The sequence below is a fragment of the Salarias fasciatus genome, chromosome 10, assembly GCF_902148845.1.
Source record: "Salarias fasciatus chromosome 10, fSalaFa1.1, whole genome shotgun sequence".
NCBI lineage: Eukaryota > Metazoa > Chordata > Actinopteri > Blenniiformes > Blenniidae > Salarias > Salarias fasciatus.
This window is the reverse complement of record NC_043754.1, coordinates 23944676-23967589: the sequence shown is the minus strand read 5'-3', so window position 1 is coordinate 23967589 and position 22914 is coordinate 23944676. Positions and strand designations below refer to the sequence as shown.

Below are 22914 nucleotides of genomic sequence, written 5' to 3'. Positions count from 1 at the left end.
TGAACGTCAGCAGATAAAACTGGACCCACGTAAAAATGAGTTTCATCATCACAAGGCATGAGACATCTCTCTGTATTTGCCGAAAAATAGGTTTTGTTAAAATTGGCTTTATGTTGATATTGCAGTCACTGATTTGGGTTTGTGAAAATATTGGCGCTTTCATCATTTACACTCTGCAACACAACAAAGAAAAACATGGATTGAAGGTGAGGCGGCCAGTCTGAACTGCCAATAGGTGAGAATGCAAGTGAGCGTGATTGGATCAGCTCCAGCTTTGGTTTCAAAATCTGGCCAGGTTTTTAGAGCAGGAGTTGTTCTGTGTCAGCATTCAGTGCCGTCTGCAGGCGAAGAAGAGCAGAGTTCAGCTTCAATTTACACACGCTCCAGGAAAATGACCTCAGTTTGCTTTTAAGGTGTGGCCAGTCACAGAATAAAATATTCCACCACCACCCCCCCCCCCCCCCCCCCCCCCTCCTCCACCATGAAACAAGCCGAGAGACACAGGAACCAGAAGAGAGATCTACATCAACGTATCTGAGAATATGAAGCTCAATCTGCTGAATGACAAAGGAGAAGCTCAGTGGGAGATAAACACCTGCCACTTATCTGGTAAAGCCGGGACTCATCTTGTTTACACTGTGTGCGGCTTAACTGGCCCTAACCACATTACAAAAACATTAACGGCTTCATAAACGGGAGAAGTGGGTTACAGCGTTATGATGAGCACAGACAGAAGAAGACGCCACGCCGGGCGGCCTCAGCGGAGTCAAAGTCAGCCGCTGCAGATCCAGATGAATGTAATACTGTAACGGCAGCGTGTGGCGCTCAGCCATGAGCACGCTTCACGTAAAGCAGCCCAGAAAAGCTGCCGTTATGTTCTGTTTCGCTGAAAGACATCGTGTATGAATGAAATGAATGGAAATTGGGAGGCACTGACCGAGACAATATCACGACTTTTGTTATGCTGTTGTCTGCTGCATGCCTTGGTGTCTTATGATCACTGTGCCAGTCTCGACTGTGCACGCAGTACACGGCTGTGCACGTGGATCAACGATGAGAAAGCCTAGAGGGAAGTCCGTCTAAAAATATTATTTGCATTACACTCTAATCTTTATATTTTCAGATTGTTTTTTTGAGTTCACCCACTCAGAGTAAGTGAAAGTGTTTCCATGTTATTGTGTTTTCTTGTTCTGTGATATAACCACAATGTGTTTTGGAGTTTTGCATTTATTAAAATGTTCGATTTTTCCACAACCCTTATGGAAATGTGAAGCCCGAGCACGCAGGTTATCAGACGCCAGTCTGAGCTTGTGTGAAGCATCAGCTGACTCCAGCAATCACAAACACAGAACTTAACAACTTCACCCCCACAGGCCAAGCGATGGCGTCCAACTGCACGCGGTACAATACGTTGTGTGTAATTTTTGCCGGCAAAACAACCCGAGTAGACAACAAAAAGCTCGAGTCAATACGGCGGGGGGTAAAAACAGCGAGCAGACATCTTATGACCGACTTTACACGAGATGCACACATCACATGACGGGGCAGGAAACCAGACATGTGTTTGTGCAATTTGCAACGTGTGTGTGTTACAACTTGAAAGCATATTTCCACCAGGAAACACTTCACATCCTTCAGCAGCCTGGCCTGTCTCACCTTGCTAAATTATACCTCTCGTCTTGCTTTAGTTTCACGGTTCGCACTGCTGCTGTGATGACAGATCTGATCCAACGAACACAGGAACACAAAGGACATGAACTGTACCCAGGACTGTTTTTTCAAACCCTGTTATCCTTCCTGCCGACTGCTCTATGACCAAAAAGTCGATCTATTTCACGTTTCTAGAAGGCAGAACAAACTACTTGAAATATGCAGCCTAAGAAGGTTATCGCTGTGACTACTTGTAAAACCTGTTTTTAGTTTGGAAAACACAAAAAGGCTTTTAAAAAAAACACAGGGTCCTGTTCACAGCCACAGTATGATGGCCACTGTTAGTAAAAAAAAAAAAAAAAAAAAAAAAAAAAGGCTGACTGCAGTTTGTGATTTCAGACGTCGACGTGAAAGAACATTTTCATACACAAATAATCCAGTCTCATCCTGAGACCAACGAGCAGGGAACTGCAGAAGACACACTTCTGTTTTTATATTATACTCTGAGCGGCCAGTCAGTTGATTCAACTGCTGATGTGATAGGATACAAATCCTCCACCAATTAGGCATTTTTCCATGCTTTACAGTCATTCCATAGAAAATTGAAACTTAGTTTAGAAAAATCACAGTAAACTCTTTCATAACTTGTCATGAAATAAAAGGTGTAATCTGGAATTCTATATACTTACGGTATATACTTACGGTATTTAAAATATCAGCTCAAACAGGGGTGAATAACAGACGAGACATACAATGATATTTTAACATCAACATGGTCCTTCCAAGACTGCCAGGCGACTCAAGGTTAAAGCTGAGTCAATATTCAAAACCCTGAAGACTTCCTGGTGACTTCCCCGCTTCTACGAGTGGAAGTGGAAAGCTTTAGTGGTATTTTGTTTTTGTTTGGTAGAAGGCAAGCCATTTTCATTTCCTCACATTAGAGCTGGGTGAATAGTATGTGCTTCACAGTGAAGACCAACACACTCTTAAAACTCGAAACCAGCACACGAGGCTGTTTGGTCAAAGTGCTATCTTTACTCTTTACACACTTGAACTTCCTAAAACTAAAACAATTTCACTGTAGACTTTCTGTGTCTCCTAAAAAGGATTCGTCGTTGCCCCAGAGGATTTATGAAAATAAATCCTCTGCAATTCAGACAATAATGACTCCGATTAAAATTTCACACGCTGTCTGCAGCACTAATGAAAAAGCCTATCAATCATCAAAATCATCCAAACGTCACACAGTTTATTTGTGAAGACGTCAAACTTAAAAATATGAGGAAATAATTCATTTTACCACAAATTTCACAGGATTATTTCAAGGCACGATCATCAAAGTCTTGCAAACTTTAAAGTTTTTATCTTATGTTCTAATAAATACATTATGAGGGGGCAGGTAGTCCAGGGGGGGGTAGAGGCAGTGAGACAGGCACAGGATACACCAGGCTCAGTGATACAGACACAGGAAAACTAGTGCAAGTTTGAATCTTCACTCCCAATTCTAATTACCGCCGACAGTTTGTTTTGTGAAAATCAGTCGAAACTGCCTGCGTCTCTGATTTGCATGGACTGGCTCCTGACTTAGCCAGACAGAGACAACAGAGAGCAAGAGAGAGAGGTAGAAAACATGCAGTGTTACAAGTTTAACTCAAACAGAATATCAGAAGATACATAAAGCTTCATAACATGATAACTGATCTGTTATGATTTAGTAAAGTTTGCAGCTTCTTGCAAATGTTTCCCTCAGTAGCTTTCTTTGAACAGTGCTTTTATTCAAGCACTTCTTTTTTTATGTTTTACATTTTTGAGATAAAAACATCAATCTCACGCACTGATTTGGAATAGCAGATGCTTGAACAAAGTAAAAGGGAGCTAGGAAAAGGTGTTCATGCAATCATACAAAACTCTGCATCTCAATACACAGAACTATAACCACCGTAGTTTGTTTACAAGATCGTTAGTTTGCATAAGTTACCAAATAAGGTCACATGGCTGGTTATAATGACTGCCTCATTCTGATTGCTGACTTTTGAACAAAGACAGAAAGATGAGAAAATGATAGAGAAATACCAAACAAGGAGCTGAAGCTTGCAACCTGAACTGCCTTTTTACCTACAGGCTGTGGAGAAGAAATCACCTGTTCCTCTGATTTGAATTGACTGATCTCAGAGACAGGAAGAGAGACGGCAGACAGGCTCAAAACATGCAGATGCATAGACGCTTTTTTTGGGGGGGAGGTGACAGAAAAGCAGAGAGGAAAAGACACACAGCAGCATACCAACACAACAAACAATAGTAATCTGAGGGCAAATAACTACATTCGAGTGAACGACAGGGCGCTTATTACCACCGGATGTTCACGGACGCTTCTTAAAGCGCAACGAAAATGTCGTTTCACAACAGCAAACCTTCAGATGAAGGGGAACGCGACTGTTTCTCGGCTTGTTGTCTACGCGTGTAGAGTTTATCTGAAGTGTAAAAGTAGCTTCCAGCTGAAGCTTTGAACAGGCGGAAACGTGCAGGAAGAGACCCGAAGGAGGGCTGAAAGAAGATTAAACACCTTCATCTGGAGGTATGAATACTGAATAATAACAGCTTGACTGTGAATAGCATGTGTGACACTTTTAAATTGTCATAACTTTGCGAAAACGATTAAATTGATGTGCTGTTACACTGCGCGCATGCGCAGCAGTACAAAGGCACGGCACTTGACGACAGTCAGCAGCCGACAAAAAGACAGCGGAAACGGAGCCGCGGCTCGCCTTCGCCCGGCACACGCACCGGGGCTGTTCACCGGGAGGAAGGCGGCGGTGCAGGAGGAGAAGGGGCGAGAGGGGAGGCTTCAATAAGAACCGCTCTTACCGAAACGCAGGGGCTGGAGCTGGTGCTGGGGGTCGGTGAACGCTGCACGGTAACCAGCGCCATTCAGCGACCGGGAAGCGGACATCTGAGAGGAAGCGGCGGCGGCAAGACGAGCATTACTGTCCCGGAGAGGGCCAAAACCCGGCGGTACCCGGGCTATCGGGCGTCCGTGCAGGATTCCTGCCGCTTGCTCTGTGATCGTGGACAGTTTGACTACTCCCCGGCTGTTTCCTCTGTCAGCGCCCCCTGCGCATGCGCAGCTCCCCTCCGCTTGTCAAGCCAGATTAACCATTTGAGTACCGGATGAAAACAAAGCGTCTGTTCCTCCAGTAACCACACTGGTGTTGCAGCCACAATTTAAAAATAAAGATTTACTGTTTTCTTGAATATATTTGTAACAAATAACAGTCATTCGGTAAATCAATCATGCCTTATATCACTGAACAATGGCTTAATATATCTATAGGAGCCATTTATGTTTATTGTTTATTTAGTTTATTATTTAGATATTTTTTTGTTGGATGAGTTGCACACTTTCTGGGGATAGTTGGGCACAGGTTATACATGTTAAGGGCATGTATCACTTAAATGTAATGACAGTTATTCAGTGCCCCATTGTCTACTTACTGCAGTTACTACACAGGCTGAGCAGGAGTGAACTGACGCAGACCCAAAAACAGAATTTTCTGTCTAGTCTACTTGTAATTCAGTTGATGCCTTATTTGTTGAAAGTGAATGATGATGAAAGACTACCAGGTGCAATAATAATATAATCATACTGCTTCTTTTATTTATTGCCATGATGTCTTTTGTTAGTCTTATAGAACTGGATGTTTGCCTCTATTAAGCATCTTCACAAAGTTGAATTGCACATGACATGTTTTAAGTCATTCTTCAATATTCAGACACAAGTTAAATTAGTAAATAGCAGCTTATATTCTAAGACCTTCAGCAACGTGGTTGCCTGAGTGTGTGGATTCCACTTCAGGTGAATTTCTCATAATTATCTTTTTAAAGTAAATCAGTTGTTCTAAAACTGAGTTTGAGGCATTCAGCTTGAAGAGTTTAGTCAGTCCAGAGTACAGTATCTGTAAATATCATGTTTTTGTTGTTTATAGTTCTGTGATGATGGTGTGTAATAAAGAGGGGCTGAAACAGTGGTATCGTCAGAAATGTTCCTGGTAGTCAGTCAGTCATGAACTTTTCTGTGTATAAGAACAAGCCTCTGGAGTGAGTACAGTGCTGTCCGAGAGAAAACATCAGGTGATGTCTCATGAGTTCTGAGGTGTAGCCTGCCTGTCTGAACCCGCACTGCTACACTGTTATCTTCCCCGCCTGCAGCCACAGATCAAGGATAGCAGCAAACCATCGCCTGTCAGAAAACACACACTCAGATCTCTGTCGTCAGCACACGTAAAACAGCCCCAGATGCAATGCGTGCAGGTATGCACAGATACGTGGCACCAGCACTGCAACTGTTATCACTGCTGTGCAGTGTGGCTCCTCTCTTCTCTCACATATCTTCTTGATTGATGAAAACATTTAAGATGGGAGCAATGAGACCAAAACACATGGCCTACTGACTGATATCCAAACTGTATTTCTTCATCGGCCTCAAAATTTCCACTTCAAATTTATTCCAGTTTACAGTGCCCCTCTATGACTCCCTCCACTCTCCTTGTAATCTGCCTTTCCTTTTATCTAGTGACTCCATAGTTCATCTTGTCACCATGCATCCATTCAGCCACCAGGCAGCTTTGGTCATTCTGTTTGTACCAGAGGGATTAGCAGCAGGGCCAGAGAGGAGATGAGATGCAGATTACGACAGAGATAATGGTGTTTGGATTTAGAGTCACTCAGAGGAGGCAGAGGGGATTCAAAGCTGCAGCTTTAATCACAGGTGAGCCGTGTGCGCTCTCTGATCTGACTGAATGGGATAATTCAACAAACAGGTTCAGAAGAGAGCAGCTGATCACACTGAAAATCACAAACAATAAATGAAACAATGCAGCTTCTTTGTCTCAGCAACATACACAGTTTGACCTTCATCTTTTGTTGCAGTTGATCTTTTTGAAAAGTGCTTGATGTCGTTTAAATTTCACACTTTAACACCCCCTCCAGCTCCCCTTATTCTCATTATTAAGCCAGTCAATCATTTCTCATGTCTTAACAGTGTGCTGCTTTTAGGCTACGTGTGACGCTGGAAATAGAGTAGACTAGAACCTTATCTTCTGTACGGTTTGACTAATGATTATTTTACACAATATACAGCAAAACCCATTCACCATCTCACAAGACTTAATATTAGTTGTACAAATATTGTGGTAAACAATAAGTAGTAAATAATCTAGAGCACCATCTATGTACTAGATACATGTTATTTATTGATCATTACTAATTCTAAACATCACAAATATGATTGTGCCTGCATCTGTATTTGTGTTGCATTCCAGGTTGTTTGTGAAGCTTAGGCTAAATTTTGGAGGCTATCTATCTATCTATCTATCTATCTATCTATCTATCTATCTATCTATCTATCTATCTATCTATCTATCTATCTAGCCATCTATCTATCCGTGAGTTATCAATTGGAGCAATGTCGCCATCTAGTGGCAAACTTGTAAAATGCAATTTTTAGACAGATTTAAGATATTGTTATGGGTAGAAAATGACCTTTATAATGTATTAATTTCATCAATGTATATATATCACGGAGTTGTTATTTTACAATCCTCAGAGTACAGCACTTGTGAACATAAATTAACATTTATTTCATTATGGCCTGCTATCTCTAGCTGGTGTATCTGCAAATCTGTATCCGCACATTCATAACAGGCACTGAGAAAGTGAGAATTCAATTTTTTATGGAAATAAATATACATATAATTACTGTGACGATTACGTAAACTCCATTTAATGAGTTGAAATGTAATTATGGTATTGTTATTTCTTTGGATGGGTGAATTGAAATTATGTCGAATCTGCTAATCTCGTTCACATTCAGCAGAGCAAGATGGCGCTCCCTACAAAACAGTGAGTGCTAACATGCTAACTTGCATTTCAGGATCAACAATAAACGACAGCTGTTTGAGATAATTGGGATTCTAGTTATAGTCACGATGACTCACAATATTTGCTGCAGAAGCTGTCTTGTTATGCTGCTCATTGTTTTAAGTAAAAACGGGGACTTGACGGCGTGCTAACGTCGAGCTAAGCTAATCTGCATCAATTCGCTCATGTTCAGTAATCGAGTTTTATTTGAGTAAAAACACGCTTTTTATACTTTACACATTTACCACACAACGACCGAGCTATAATACTTTAGATCCAAAAGGCTAGTGTGTGCAATTAGGACGAATTAGCATTTGCAGCGAGCACACTTGGTGAAAATGTTGCTGAATTATTATATTACCTGAAGTCATAGACATTTTATTACATTAATTATAGATCCAGGGACAGCCAATGTCTGTGTACAGCTAACTGTCCAATGAACAAGGTCAATTTAAAGCAGTGGCTCTCAATACTGTTAGTGTATAAGTCTTATTGCATATACACATGAAGCATAAAGTCTGTGTGTGTTTAATTGTGTTCACTGTCTGCTTGGTTTTGATTTTGCTGTGTATTCACTTTCTAAATTGTAGTTCACATCTGGGCTATGTAGCATTACAGTCTTTCTCAATTGGGTTGGCTCATTTCTTGTAACAGAAATGTCATTTTTAAAACAACATGGACAAACGTCCAACTATTTGGTAATTGCTCACAACAGAATGGTATTTGTCATTTATTTTATCACTTTGGAAATATCTTAGTACATGTCTCAATGTCTCAGAACATCTTTGCAAATTGAGATTGAGCACATTAAGGCTACATTTAGCACAGTTTCCGAGTGAATACAGTACATCATGAAACTGATTGGTTGATTCTCAGTCTAATGATTGTTCTCTCCAAAACATATCAGCATCATTTAATTATATCAGTCAACACATGCAAAATCATCTGTTCAACGGTCAAAATTAGTCAAGAGCAAAATGCAATACCATGAATACCAGGAGGGTGGGTAGGGTGACGAAGTGAGCTGAGAAAATCCACCTTTATTCACAGCACTGTAGGCTACATGCACTTTCCCTTTTTTTATTAGTTGTTTGTGTGTGTGTTTGTGTGTTTGTGTGTGTGTGTGTGTGTGTGTGGGTGTGTGTGTGTGTGTGTGTGTGTGTGTGTGTGTGTGTGTGTGTGTGTGTGTGTGTGTGTGTGTGTGTTCTCGTATTTCTATCCTTGTTGGGGCCAAATGTCCCCACAAGGATAGCAAAACATGGAACGACGTGCCTTGTGGGGACCTTTTTCCGGTCCTAAGTAGGAGAAACAGTGTTTTCTTGACCATGTTGTTGTTACTGAAAAAAGTAAAAGTGCAAAAACATTTCTTTAGGGTTAGGCTTTGTTGTGGTGTGGGTTAGGGTTAGGGTTAGGGTCAGGGTTAGGGGCTAGACATGAATGGGAGTCAATGGACGGTCCCCACAAGGATAGAAATACGAGACTGTGTGTGTGTGTGTGTGTGTGTGTGTGTGTGTGTGTGTGTGTGTGTGTGTGTGTGTGTGTGTGTGTGTGTGTGTGTGTGTGTGTGTGTGTGTGTGAGAGTGTGTGAGTTACTGTCACAGTATGTTGAGCTCTGATGGAAGGAAATTACTTTGTGTACAATTTAAAATGTTTATAATTTCTTTGGCAGTATGAGATCAATGTGCGAAGTCAAAACCTGAAGGTTTTTCTGACCATAAAATGTTTTTTTTTTCTTCTTCAGTTTCATTCACAATATGTATTCTGTTAGCTAAACAACCAAAAACAAAACAAGAAACATTACAGTGACCATTGTGAATGAAGGACTGGGCTCAGACAGAAAGGTAGATGAGAGATATTGCAACATTCCTCTGCCCTAATGACACAACATTGAAACATCTTGACTTGCAGTTTCACACAGTGCCAAAGGGGCGATGCATTTTGAGGGCACTGACCATTTGAGAAAGAAATGTAATTTTGACATCTGTGCGAAGTTCTGCGAACTGTTTTGGAAGAGATCTGAGCTTTGACAGGTGAACTGTCCAGCTTGTTTTTGACAAAAGCACCAAGAGTGTTGACAACATCTGGTCTGTTTGAAGAAATGAGTCTTTGCAGTTTGGTGTCACTGACTATTTATATGGGAAACAAATTTAGATTTGAAACATGAGTGAACAGTTTAAGGAGAGGCATGAGCTTTTGCAAGTGAACTATGGTAATGTGGTAAACTGTAATACTGTTTTGCCAAATGTTCTTAGAGTTTTGAAAATGTAATTTCTGTTCTAAGAAATGAGCCAAACCAATGGAGAAAAACTGTAATAGAGTCCAATATAGCAATATAATTTACACTTGTCATTTAAAGTCATGAACTAAGTATTGATGGGCTTGTTCTTTGAATGTAGAAGCAAAATGTGTGCCTATATTTTTATTTTCTTTGCTATTTTGATTTTCTGTTACCCTGTAGAAATCATGCAGCATTATTTCAGTTCTTGCAACAGTGAGCACGAAAATGTCTGATATATATTTTAGTGCTGCAACAGGAAAATTATTTGGTATTCATTCATACGGTTGCCTTTTTTGGCCTCCGAATCATTTGCATAAAGATAAATTACATTTTGCATTAATTGTGTATGACATGGTTTAATAGGGTTCTTTGCCATTTTTACACAGGTATGGGCTCATCTTGCCCCAGAAGAAGGGAGCATCAAAGAGTGCAGTTCTCCAGAAACCTTCAGTGTTTGGGGATGACTCAGATGATGAGGTGGGTCAGCTGTTGTATTTGTAACATGTAGCGCAGTGATGTTTTAGAATAAAATGTAAGTTTTACTATGACAAAAAAATCTGCTAAAGAAAAAAGGATCAAGCTAAAGCTGGGATTAAGACAGACTGTCCATTCCTGATTTTGTTTCTCAGACTTCAGTTGGGGAGAGTCTGCAGAGAGAGGCAATCAAAAAGAAGATGATGAAGCAGGTGAAAGAAAAATAAGTAATTCATGTGATGTGTGTTTCAACAGCTGCGACTTTACCAGAGATTTACATTTTTTTCTCTATTTTTTTCCCTTCCTGTTTTCATCTGAAGACCCGTTTGGAGATGCAGAAGGCCCTCGAACAGGACAGCACTGTGTACGACTATGATTCCGTTTACGACGACATCCAAAAAGAAAGGCTCGAGAGCAACAAAAAGATCCTTGGAGGCGCCGACAAAAGGGTAAGAATTCTATTTTGACGCTGTTCAGCTTTTCTTTGTATCATCCTTTCTTGAGCCGACAACAGTAACTTCAGCTTTTATATCTTTTCCCCACAGCCAAAGTATATCCACCAGTTAATGAAAGCAGTAGAAGACCGAAAGAAAGAACAGGAACGGAGGGAAGAGAGGAAGATCCAGAAGGAAAGAGAGGCGGAGGGAGAGCAGTTTGCTGATAAAGAGGCCTACGTTACCTCTGCCTACAAGCAGAAGCTGCTGGAGCAGAAGGAGGAGCAGGAGAGAGAGCGGAGAGAGGCAGCCATGGAGGGTTGGTTCTCATTTCTCAGCTATTTTTGAATGTTAATTTTGTCACGTCAAAGAAATCCAAATATCTAAAGGTCTTTCAAATGTTTTCTGATAAAAGAAAAGTCAGGACGGCTGTTTTCTTGTATTTGTTTTTTCTCCATTGTTAAATATGTTTTGACTACTTGTGAAACTGTAGTTAATTTAATGAGAGAAAATGGGATTGACTTCTTGAGTTGTTTGTTCTGCTTAGCTGCTTTGGATGTGAAGAAACAACAAGACCTGAGTGGCTTCTATCGACACTTCCTGAATCAGACTGTAGGGGAGGAGGCGATACCGGATCGCTCCGCAAACAAGTCAGTGACATCCCTCATCACCACAGCAAACCCCCAAGAGTCTGCTCGGCCCCTGACTGTGTTTCTTTCATTTAATTCACAGAACTCCAAAGATTTCAAAAGACGCGGAGCAGACGTCACCCGCTCCCTCGCCTCCGTCTCGTGACAATATTCCAAGTTCAGGCAGCGACAACGAGGAGGGGCAGGAGCAGAAGACTGGGTTCAGCAAGCCGGGGGGCGTGTCTGCGCACTCTAAACGCCAGTACAGGCAGAGGTCGCCCTCATCGGAGAGCGCAGAGGAGAAGGAAAGAGAAAGGGAGAGAGACAGACATAAGAAGAGCCACAGAGACCGAGGACGGGACAGAGACAGAGAGAGAGACAGGGACAGAGACAAGAACAGGGGGAGGGAAAGAGACGACAGACATGGAGAAAGAAGAAGTGACAGGGACAGAAGGAAAGACAGGGACCGAGACCGAGGCAGAGACGATAGAGATGACAGAGAGAGAACGAAGGAAGACAGGCACGGAAAGAGGGAGAGGAGTCCGCGAGAACGAGAGCGGGAGAAGAACGAGGACCGAGAGAGGAGGAGGACTTCAGATGAAGACAGGAGGAAGGAAAGAAACCCGGACAAAGAGAAGGAGAGGGGCGTGAAGATGGAGGAGAAAGAGGGAGAAAAGAAGGACGCACCGGAGGAAGTCTCGAAGGGAAAAGAGGACGGAGAGAGAAAGGAAGGCCAGGAGAAAGAGGACGCAGAGGAGAGCGTCAGCAAGTTCGCCAAGCGCAGCACGGATCAGACGGTGACCTCAGCTCGAGAGCGCTACATGGCCAGGCAGATGGCTCGCTCGGCGAGCAAGAGCTACGTGGAGAAAGAGGAGGACTAGCAGAGCGCTGTGGGCGCGTCCCTGAATACCGCCTGACGATGAGTTTTATTCACAGAATGCCAAAATCATTCAACTTTCTTCTCACAAATCCCTTGGAAAAGACCAACAAAGCTTCTTCTCTCGAGAACCTCAGTTTGTTTGGGATGTTTTGACCTTATAGGATTATTTCCTCTCATCAAATAAGAATTTTTTTGTAGCACTGAGGGAATCTACCAAGATTCACCACACTCGTTACAATAAATGGCTTCAAATGTTTCACATCTCTCCATCTGGTGTTTCACTGTGGGAAAAGTGCTTGTCCAGAGAGGAAATCGACTCTGCTCACTCTTCACTGCAGTGTTGTGCTGTGAAATAGTTTGCTCACATTTTTATGAAAAATATTAGGCATTTTTTTCTTTTTTTCCACCCCCAGTATTTTCTGTCACAAATAACATGTTTCATGGTTTATCACCCTCCGACACAATGTGATGCTGCTTTTGAACATATTGTAGCCGTTGAACTAAACTTAATGCTGAAACACATTTTAGACTCTGTTGTCATTTTGTTTGTCGACATTCTGTTGGATGTTTTTTTAGAGATGATAAAATTCACTGTCATGGAGAAACAGCAGCAAGCCTGAGGATGCTGTTTATGGGATCGTTTCATTGTCCGCTTTAATCTTTTCATAGGACAGGAAATAAACCTTCAGCATCTTCCTGCTGATCAGATCAGAACATTGGTGTGTGCTCATGGTCCTTGATGACGAAGGTTTTGCTTTGTTTGAGTTATGTGCTCAGTGTAAATCTGATCATCTTGAGCCTGCGTTTGACGACATCCAGGAAAGAGTGTAAATAGGTAATTTGATCTGTTGATCTGAATGCTGGATGAGTGTGAAATAACTTGAACATTTTGTGTTTATTTACTTTTGTATTTTTCTGATCTGATTAGTAGTGACTAGTGAGTTAATAAAATGTTGCTTTGGTCTGAAGTGAGATCTGGTTTGGTATTCATGCATTACTGGGAGAATATTCCTGGTTCAAGTCCTGGCTTAATGTGTGTAGTTTGCATGTTTTCTACAGGTATTCTCAAGGTAATTTGTGACTAAGATCACCCATTGGAGTGTGTGTGCTGATAGTTACAACCCTGACTGAATATGAATGAACGCTAAAGTGTGGAGCCAAAAAAAAAAATTAATTCAGGACAGAGTTCAGAATGCAGCAATTTAATAAACAATACACTGTTTCACTGCATCAGGGAGACATCAGTTCCAATAAGAGCGATGTTTAGATTGCTTGATTCTCCTCTTGCAAGGCTCCTGCGCTGCCTTCAGTCTAGTTGTACAGAGAGAAGTTGGACCACTGCAAGAGAGGGAGGCAGAGTTTAGGAACAAGACCTTCCCTGTACTGATCTCTTTTTTTGGTTTATATTAAATTGCAGTTACCTCCTCCCAGGTCAGGTGGATAACGCCATCGGTGGACTTGTCCTTGAAAACGCCTGCAATGAAACGACGAGACAAGTTTCTTCCCATGTTCTCTTCACTCAGAGCAGAAGGATTTTCTGGCGTCACTCACTGGTTGTCTTGTCCAGATGCAGCATGAGAATGATGAACTCCTCCAGGGAGGTGGTGGAGAAGCCTGAGTAGCGGAACATCATCAGCATCACCATGCCGTCGGTCACGTCCATCCCTGGGACAGAGCAAAAAAAAACAAACAAAAAAATGAGTATTCTTGTAATCAGTCTGAGGCTTAAAGCGAACAGAAGCAGAGCAGCACCTGCAGCTGTGACGGCCTTCTGGAGCTCGTACTGAGACAGCGTGCCGCCGCGGTTCAGGTCGGAGCTGTGGAAGATTTTCTGGGAAAGTAAAGTAAAGTCAAATTTATTTGTATAGCGCTTTTCACAGACAGTGTGTCACAAAGTGCTTCACAGTTTAAAAGCAATGCACTTTCAGTACGGAGTTTCCAATTGCAAAATAACAACAAAGAAGACACCAGATATATATTGTCATGTCTGTATACATGCTTTGGACGTAATGCGTATTGGGTTGGTAGAGTGGTCGTCTCTCAGTTGAAGGGTTGCGGGTTTGATTTCCCATCTCCCCATGTCTAAAAGTGTCCTCAAGCAAGACACTGAACCACAAATTGCTCCAACAATAATTTCGTTCACGTTTGCTGCATTACCTTGTATTCAGTGATCTTTTTCCACAGAATTGAAAACTCTTTGAAGGTCATGGTCATCCGCTGGTCAAGCTGAACGTTCAGTTAAGGAAATGTCAATAAAGAAAAATCCTGAGTGGCACATTTAGCTTGTGATGAGAAAGTGGAGATTATTGCCAGCTGAACTCAGGGATCGGGACTCTGTGTGGAGTTTGCATGTTCTCTATCTGTATGCAGATAGTTATGTAATGTGAGGCACACGTTTAAGTGCTTTAGGATACATCCACAATCGCAATCATGCTCCTGCAGGTTTCCAGCGTAAAGCCGTTCCGGGTCCCTGAGAACAGAAGAGGCCGAATATTTAGCTTGATCTTTGTCTTAAAACAAAGATTTGGAAAGCTGTGGGAAAGTCAACTGACCGTGAGGGAACTTGTCAGCCAGCAGCCTCTGGAGCTGTCTGGGACGCAGCTCATCTCTCTGAGGAGCGAATCAGCAACGGTCAGCTCAACAAGAAGAAACACGAACAAGCAGGCTCATGTGTGGGAAAGAGAAAGTCATATTCCACCTGATCACAGTAGCGCCTGAAGATGGCGCGGATGGGATCGCGATCATTGCTGTCGTCTTTGTCTTTGTCAGGGATCTAAAGCAGAACCAAACATATCATTTAACCAGGAACACGTATCTGAGCTAGAAGCTGTACATCAACAAGTCACAGCTACAGCCTGTACCTCAGGAAGGATTAAGTCTGCATCCTCCTCTTCCTCCTTTGCCTCCTCCTCTTCCTCTTCATGCTCATGGTCGTGATCGTCTTCATCTCCGTGGTGAGGACTGGAAAATAAGAACATAACCAGCCAGTCACTTTAATGTTCGTTTGTTTTTTTCTTTGGAAGTATTTGAGGATTTATTTGGGTTTATTTACGTGATCTTGGCCTCAGCCTTGGTGTAGACGCTCATGACAAAGTCTGCGGTGTTGTTGGTTCCAGAGGTAGAGGGGATGATCACATACTCTCCAGGCTGCAGGCTGTAGAGCTGAACCAGGTCCCTGGTGTAGCTGTAGACCTGCGCGTTCAGAGGCCTGTTCTTTCTGAAGAAGGAGGAGCGCAGGCGTCCCTGCCGGGTCTGGAAGGAAATTCACTTATTGTACCACGTCTCAGTCAGCTCGTACGATGAAGTTATGTACAGGTGAAATCTGAATTATGTGCAGTTTGAGTTGTTTTTTTGTGCTTACCCCAGCTGGGATCTGTTGAAATAGAAATGAAGAAAATATGTTCTTATTAACTTTTCAAATAATTCTTTCACTTTCTTAATCTGCATCCGGAGAGCGCACCTTGTAGATGGTGAGTCCAGTCGCAAAGAGCCTTCTGTCTTTCCGGTTCTCCTGCTGAGGTTTCTGCATCAGGGAGATCATGATGTTCTGGTCGTCTTTCTCCTGCCTGTCGATGATGTCCACCTGGACGCGGTACTGAGGGTTGGTGTAAAAGGAAGCTGGAGGCGAGGACGGCGGAAGTCATTTGTTTTTTGCTTCACAGTATTTATTGTTTAAAGCTATGAAGCAGGCTTACAGCTGTTGACGTTGCCGCCTGAAGATCTCCCTGCGACCCAGCTGCCGTCGTAGGTCATGCACTTCCACTGGCAGGTCAGGTCTCCGTCGATAAAGTTGGGGTTCTCACAGCACATGGACAGGAGGTCGAAGTAGCGGCAGAAGTCCTCCAGCTCCATCCTGACAGAAACAAACCATGAATTAATTACTGATGCATACTGACGCTCCCGTGAGCTTGAAAACAAAAACAGAGCTGCTGTCTCTCGAGCTTTGAACTCCGAGGAGCATTTTCTTATTCCTGAACTGAAATTTACTGCGTAACCATTGATTTGTTTGATAACTGTAATATCTCTTCCTAATCGTTGTGAAACGATGAGGTTTAACTCTTCGTGCTTTGGACTGGGAGTGGTGCACGTCATTTAGACGAGGAGACAAAACTAACGGAAGAGTTATTTTCTAAACTCATTTTCTAGGTTTTATGTTCAGTAACTAAATGAAATGTTGATTTTCAGGAACTGGCGCAGCATCGCCGGAATGAAGCTTTGGAACTGGGCGAACTACGAGCTGCTGAATGTTTTGAATATTTTCTTTCAGGATCCCAGAGAATGTCGCTGAGAAACACTGACTCAGAGCAGTTTGTGTGTTGCTGATTTCATTCACCAGAACTCTCCGTCTTCGCGGTTGAAGCACTTCTCCCGATCCTCTGGGTTCACTCTGTCCCACATGTCTGACCTGTGAGCGGAGAAGTAATGAATGCATTAACTTTTTTCTTTTCCATTAACATGCATGTGTTTATATTAAAGTACGTACTTGTCGTTCCACTTTCCAGTCCACTCTTGTTTGCCCCAGGGATTCATGACCCGCACCAGCCTGACCTTGCTGCCATAGTAGGTGACCTTTGGCAGAAATTGTCAAGGTGAAGTCAGAAATGTGTAATATCCTAAATGAATGCTGGCATAGTTTATTTTCCGTTTACCTCGGTGACACCGGTGACAGTGTAGGCGTGGGCGTCCACCAGTCCGGTGTGTGCAACGGTGTTTACGATCCTGCCCTGGAACAGGTTCAGTATGTCATTAGAGACAGGAAGCTTAGTCAAATCTCTTGTTTTTGAAGTTTTCTAAAGAAAAGTGCGTCTCACTCCTTTGGAGGGGGTCCCACAGCAGATCATTGACTTGCAGCCGGTGGCTCTGGTCAGCCTGAGCCACAGCTCCTCATCGTGGCCGCTGGTGTGTTCCTGCTGCAGGTCGTAACTCATGTTCACGCCGCCGCTGAAGTCCTTGCAGGCCTCTGACGGCAGCCCGGCGTTCATGTCAGCGTAAGTGCCGCACAGCCTGCGGGAGACAGACGCAGAGACGTGCTGATTGCAGTAGTCTCGTGTCAAAGTGTGCATAAAGGTGAGATAGGCGTACTTGGCGTATGCTTTCTCCAGCAGAGGAACCCAGAACTCGTTTCCTCCTTTGCAGTGCACAAACAGCAGCTGCTTGTTCGCTGTGGGCAGAAGGTCGTCAATGACCACGTCCACCCACTTGCCAAAATGCCAGAACTGAAGAGGAAAAGTGAGACATGGTAATTATGATGTATTGTGAAATTGCTGTCAGGTTTGTGTGTGTGTGTGTGTGTGTGTGTTTATTATTTACCCTGAAATGAAAGATTCCAGCGTAGTTGTTGAAGGACTGGTCCATGGGCACCACTTGAGCCATCAGGGTCTTTTGGAAAGTCAGTGAGCCGATCGCAGCCAGAAACCAGCAGTTACCTGATGAGTGAAGGACACGTTTTCATTCAGTCATATTAGCCGTTTTAACCAGTACCACAGATGTCTTAATGTGTAAAGATGGGCCAAACGTACCGATGCTGCCTTGTCCAAAATCAAATCTTGAGGCTCCTTTGGAGCAGAAAACAGGCTCCTCACTCTTGTTTTGGGCTTTCAGGATTTCCTGGGCAACAAAGAATGAAATAAGACAATTAAATTAACAATAAAAAAAAAAAAAGGAAAGAAAGAAATCTGACATTCAATGAAGTTTTACCGAAGGACGAAGCCATTCCACTTGAACATGGCTGGGGATTTCGATGTTGCCCAGAGAGCGGTCGTTGGGGGGGAAGCTGTAGTCCACGAATGGGCGTCTCCTGCGGAGGTGGTTATCTTTCAGCTGCACGTAGTCCTGGTTGTTGTACTTGGCGGGGTTGGAGGCGCTTCCCTCGCTGCCATCTTGGTAGCGGAGGTTGATGATCCCGGTGCAGTTGGAAGTCATGTTGACCAAAGGCCTCACAGGGACTCTGCAGAGCAAAGAGTAGACACAGGGAACTTTGAGCTTGGAGGAAGATGCAAACACCGCTCTGAGGAGAAACGGAGATGCTCACCTGTCGGTTGATGGAGAATAAAACAGCTGCTTCCTTGCAAGAGGAGAAACTTGGAATAGCCAAGTCTGACTGTGCAGCGGCGAGACCCTTTCTTATAGTCACACGGCCTTACATAAGACCGGAGTCAGACCCTCCCCCAAAATGTATAGGAGGGCCGAAATGAGGGGCGGCTGAGAGAGCTAAAATAAGACAACAGAACCGGTTCTCCAGTAAATTATACCCATCAGGAAAAAATGACATCTTCCACTGTCGCTGTCTCTTCTCATGTCACGGCTGGTAGAACAGCTCAGGGTCTGTTTCTGCTCAAGGGCAAAAAAAAAAGAAAGAAAGAAAAATTCAGCCAAACAAAAAAGTGACATCGCTTTCTAAAATTCCTCTCTTAGGGCTGCATTCACGAGCATTAAATAAATACAACGTTGGTGTTACGATGTGGAAATAATGGCAAAATGTTTTTTTTTTCTTCGATTGGAGGTGTGTTATACTGAATATTTTCCACAAACAAGGCCAACCTGTGATGTTTTGAAGCCACTGCTGCTGCTGTACCTCTGTGATAACAAGCATGAACTGGAATCGCCAATTTCCTCTCAAACCACACGCAACAATCCCACGAAAAACTTCAGAACAAGATATGAAAGCAAACACGTCTTTCTGCTTTTAATCCTGCGTGCACATCATGACAGATAATAAAACTCAGTTCTTGTAAAACTGTTCTTCCCCTCTTCTCTCTTCATATTTGGACGTTATATGTTGGTGCTGGGATTCTGAAGATCTGCCCCCGAGCAAAGTGTGTCAGTGAGCGCTGTCACGCACATTAAACTCCACATGACAACCAAATTACATGTCTGCCACGTTCTGGTTTTCCCAGCAGGTATAAGAACATGCACGATACATGAGACGATGATAAAAGCCAGCTTTTCGGGATTGCGTAACATTGCATGTACAGGCATTAGATACAACGAGAATTTGGCACTCAGAGAGCGCAGACCTCCGCCACAGCTCAAATCAGTCACCAACAACCATAAGAACAGCATATATAATAAAACAACATTTTATTTCTCCCCAACACAAACAATGTCTGGGAGAAAGCTGTTTGTTGCATGTTCATATGTCAGTGTGTTTCCTCACAGTGACTGACACTCCGGAATCCCCCTGTTTTAGTCTGTTCTGGATCCTGGTGTCCGGAATACTTCCTGATCTGGATCAGCAGCTGATATCTCTCAGAGTCATTGAAGAACTTACTGTAATTTTTTGCTAAGCCCCCTTGTCATTTATTGTAGAGTTATGCCTACAGTATAACTACAGGCCGGCTGACAGCTTTGCCTGGGCCCGGGACAACTTAATGTTAGTTGGGCCCGTTTGTCCCCCCCTGTCGGCGGGCCTGCCCAACTATGTCAAAGACTGCCCTATCTCTCAATGATAAAGAATCCTTTAAAAAAACCTGGATCCTCCGGGGTGGCGGCCTTTCCCGGTTTCCCCCCTGGGTCACGAGGCGTGGCATTACGGGGGCTCCGGTGGCGTGGATTGGTGTCGACTGGGTAACATCACATGCACGTCTATATGATCATTCCAGCCTCTGCTTAGTCTCACTGTGCAGTATAGAACTTACCTGAACACACCGGTTGTTCCCCTTCAGCGCCCAGACACTGGTTGGTGTCCTCTATCATCGGTACCCTCAGCTCTATCATCTCCATCTAGTCAGTCCCCCCTCACCCTTTTCCCTCACCCTCACAACGTTTCACAACCCTCACGTGGTGTTACACTGCCCTCTATCATAGGTATGAGGGCTGGTGATGGTCACTAAATTGCAAAAAGAATAAAATTGCAAAGTGATCTTAGAAGTTGACAGCAGGTGTTGTTTGACTTCGAGATGAATGCAGACAAAAATTAAAAAAAAAACAAAAAACCTGGATCCAGACAGTGATCTGGATCATCGCCAAAATGTAATGGATTCTAAGCTAGCCCAAGACCCACCTTTCCACCAAGTTTCATTGCAATCCGTCCATAACTTTTTTCCGTAATGATGCTAACAGACCAACCAACCAACAAACCGACGTGATTACATAAGCTCCTTGGCGGAGGTAACAAAAGCAACACCTCAAGCCAAGAAAACAGAAATCCCACATAGAACTGTGAAAAAGATGGAAGAGAGGAGGAAGAATAGAAGCGGTCATTGGTGGATTCAATGCTCAGTGCACTGCTGCACTGGAGAAACAACTGTTGAAAGAGTTACATCCACATCTGTGACAGAAATGACATGTTAATCACTGAAATCCCGTCTGCAGGATTAGTCTTCACATGGTCCAACAGTGATGGAGTGAGGAGTGCTCTCCTTGCTGGGTTTGCACATTCTTCCTGTCTTCAACATGGGACCCTGAGTCCGATGGACCGCTTGGAGTTGCATTTTCAAGCAGCCACCTAGCCGATTTAGGATGTGTACTCTAAAATCAGCCGTGTTCCTCTGTCTCTGCTCTGCCAGAGGCGTTCCAGCTGGACACATTCTGAACTGCACACTGTAAGCAGCAGCACCGCCTCAGTGTATAGGTGCACTCTTCCTGCAGGAGGTATGTGCTTTCAGCTTGCAGGCTAATAAATGTCTGTGGTGTCGTTAATCTACAGTATACTGCTGGAATTTTTCTTTTCCCTTGCAGACAGGTTTGAACTTGCCTGTGGGAGAGAGCCGTCTGAACAGTGCACCGAGACTTATATGCAAATAATCTGAAGGTAGTGTTACATAACCAGCATGAAATACAACGATTGACTCCTGCAAAAATCTTCATATTACATAAATGTTACTTAAATCTTCTCTGTGCTGTATGCTGAATCTCAATAATCTGTCTTTAAAGTCACTGTACTTGCATAGAAAATGATTGGCTTTCTTATGTCACCTTATTCAAAAATCTATATAGAAGTGACCTGTGTCGATCTTTATCACACAGATCTGAGCAGATCAACAGTGATGCTTCTGATTTTACTACAAGAGATTATAGTGTTGCAAAGCAGATGTGCAAGCATATTATTATTGAGGAGATAGAGCATGCGTGGAGACAGCTGACACCTTTCTGACAACATCTCAGTCTTTTAAAATAATGCATTAAAGTGTCATGAGTGTTGAGAAACAGTGACTTACTGCAGCATATTACATATCACTTATTACTTACCTGATCATTGGTTATATTTGGCCATATGCTTCTTGACTGGTCTAAGATCAGTGAGAATCTATGAATCAGATCAAAATCGGTGTGCACGACTCGTGCAATGCAACTGCTTTGAAAGCTGGATCTCTGTCTATACGTCTTCACTAAAGTCAGTTTGTCTTTTGTTTAGTCCCACAGCTGTGCAGTGAAAGCTTTTTCTTACGTTCTCTGGACGTGTCAGAACAGATGAAAATCTCTCCTGTTATTATGAGCTTGAAGTCAAACTGTCAAAGTCAAAGGAGAGCAGCCCTTCAGACAAATTCTTTTAAAAAATAAAAAATGCAGACAGTCTGTACTCAGAAATACGTTTTTAATCCCAGGAGGACATTTTTCAAAGTTACAACACAGAAACTGGTGAATTTCCCACGTACTTGGAGAAGTAGAAAATGTGTGTGTCTGTGTGTGTTTTATAACTGTTTTAAGGACGAAAACATAATAAAAAAAAACAAGAAAATACCGATTCAGGATCTGAATGAAAACTGACTGATAAGTCATTAAATCCCAGCAGGTCAGATATATTTAAATAAACCGAAACACTGAAAAAAGTATTACACATCACAAATTGTATGATAGTAATGCATAAAAATCAACTCATCGTGCATAACTGCAGAATTCCAAAATGATTTCCAGAGGAGGAAATTCACCACTGAGGTCAAAATGTGAAATTCCCACCAGGAAAATGGTAAATTCGATGTGCCACAACACAAAAACATTTGAGCAGCCATGGAGTCAGAAAGTTACTGACAGGAAATGAATTCCCAGTTTTGAGCTGGGAACAGTCAGAAAACATCATCGTCACACATGAAATCAATAAAAAAGCTGAACCGATCAAAATTACCAACTTCCCAAGTTTTTTTTTTTTAAAAGTTTCATTTCATATTAAATCGTCAATACATTAAAACTCTGGAGGCATTTCAAGTTCTCTTATTCTTGGAATCATTTTTCCCCTGAACTATAATCCCATTGAGTTTCATAACTAACTTGAAGTGACACCAGTGAATGTGCACAGTTTGCACGTGGATAATGTGAAATATGTTGCGTGAGACCAAAATTACCCTCCTAGTCTGAAATATGTCAGCTGAGTTTCAGGCTGAATTCTGAAGATTTTCTAAGAAATAGGGAAAAAAATAAAAATTGAATTTCCCTGCAAGCTGATATTTGAGACTCAAAAACACAAAACATCAGCGTGAAGTCGTCCTTCCTGTTGGTGCAGAACGACTTTATCAAAAGCAGCTAAATCTGTTGACATTTTTTGCTGCATTAACTTTTAAAGGTATTTTATTTGTACAGTAAATGACAGTAAAGCTTTTACACATGTGAACTATTTGTGTTTTTTAATAGTGATATATATTTTAGGCTCTGTGATGATGGAAGTCTACATGGTTCCTCTCTTTGTAACTTGCACCTTGTTTAGTTTTTACTTCTAAA

At 42.6% G+C, this 22914-nt stretch overlaps 3 protein-coding genes across 5 annotated transcripts in view; 1 reads left to right on the top strand and 2 right to left on the bottom strand.

Moving 5' to 3' along the window:
- Window positions 1-4743, bottom strand: part of ssh2b (slingshot protein phosphatase 2b) — a 29652-nt gene extending 24909 nt beyond the window's left edge. For both annotated transcript variants that reach the window (XM_030101524.1, XM_030101523.1), the window contains exon 1: window positions 4516-4743. In XM_030101524.1, coding sequence (XP_029957384.1) covers window positions 4516-4578 — 63 coding nt within the window. In that variant the 5' untranslated portion in view covers window positions 4579-4743. The remainder of the gene's footprint in view (window positions 1-4515) is intronic.
- Window positions 3971-12783, top strand: nsrp1 (nuclear speckle splicing regulatory protein 1). Of its 2 annotated transcripts, none has more exons than XM_030101535.1 (7): window positions 3971-4225; window positions 10231-10321; window positions 10474-10530; window positions 10639-10767; window positions 10864-11071; window positions 11300-11402; window positions 11485-12783. In XM_030101535.1, exons 3-7 carry the CDS (start codon window positions 10519-10521, stop codon window positions 12260-12262), a joined length of 1230 nt encoding a protein of 409 aa, XP_029957395.1. In that variant the 5' UTR covers window positions 3971-4225; window positions 10231-10321; window positions 10474-10518; the 3' UTR covers window positions 12263-12783. The 2 variants fall into 2 exon arrangements, with proteins under 2 accessions (XP_029957395.1, XP_029957394.1); XM_030101534.1 differs by lacking the exon at window positions 3971-4225 and adding an exon at window positions 7522-7548.
- Window positions 12784-13495: 712 nt separating this feature from the next.
- LOC115394998 (calpain-2 catalytic subunit-like) lies at window positions 13496-18183 on the bottom strand. The gene is made up of 21 exons (XM_030100337.1): window positions 17959-18183; window positions 17781-17868; window positions 17572-17687; window positions 17344-17477; window positions 17073-17265; window positions 16911-16985; window positions 16745-16830; window positions 16595-16666; window positions 15957-16114; window positions 15722-15879; window positions 15623-15634; window positions 15314-15513; window positions 15123-15222; window positions 14960-15034; window positions 14814-14871; window positions 14676-14731; window positions 14419-14487; window positions 14014-14092; window positions 13813-13926; window positions 13683-13735; window positions 13496-13599 (listed from the first exon to the last, which is right to left on the bottom strand). The coding sequence occupies exons 1-21, from the start codon at window positions 18181-18183 to the stop codon at window positions 13573-13575; spliced, it is 2148 nt and encodes a 715-aa protein (XP_029956197.1). The 3' UTR covers window positions 13496-13572.
- Between the last annotated feature and the right edge of the window lie 4731 nt (window positions 18184-22914).

Excerpts from the sequence above, each read along its gene's own strand:
- nsrp1 (XM_030101534.1), top strand. The coding sequence starts at position 7,529 with ATGGCGCTCCCTACAAAACA. Across the intron at positions 10,531-10,638 it reads AAAAGAAGATGATGAAGCAG|ACCCGTTTGGAGATGCAGAA; the intron begins GTGAAAGAAAAA and ends TTTCATCTGAAG. Across the intron at positions 11,072-11,299 it reads GAGAGAGGCAGCCATGGAGG|CTGCTTTGGATGTGAAGAAA; the intron begins GTTGGTTCTCAT and ends TGTTCTGCTTAG.
- LOC115394998 (XM_030100337.1), bottom strand. The coding sequence starts at position 18,183 with ATGACTTCCAACTGCACCGGGATCATCAACCTCCGCTACCAAGATGGC. Across the intron at positions 17,478-17,571 it reads CTGGAATCTTTCATTTCAGG|TTCTGGCATTTTGGCAAGTG; the intron begins GTAAATAATAAA and ends TTTCCTCTTCAG. Across the intron at positions 13,736-13,812 it reads GCATCTGGACAAGACAACCA|GCGTTTTCAAGGACAAGTCC; the intron begins GTGAGTGACGCC and ends GTTTCATTGCAG.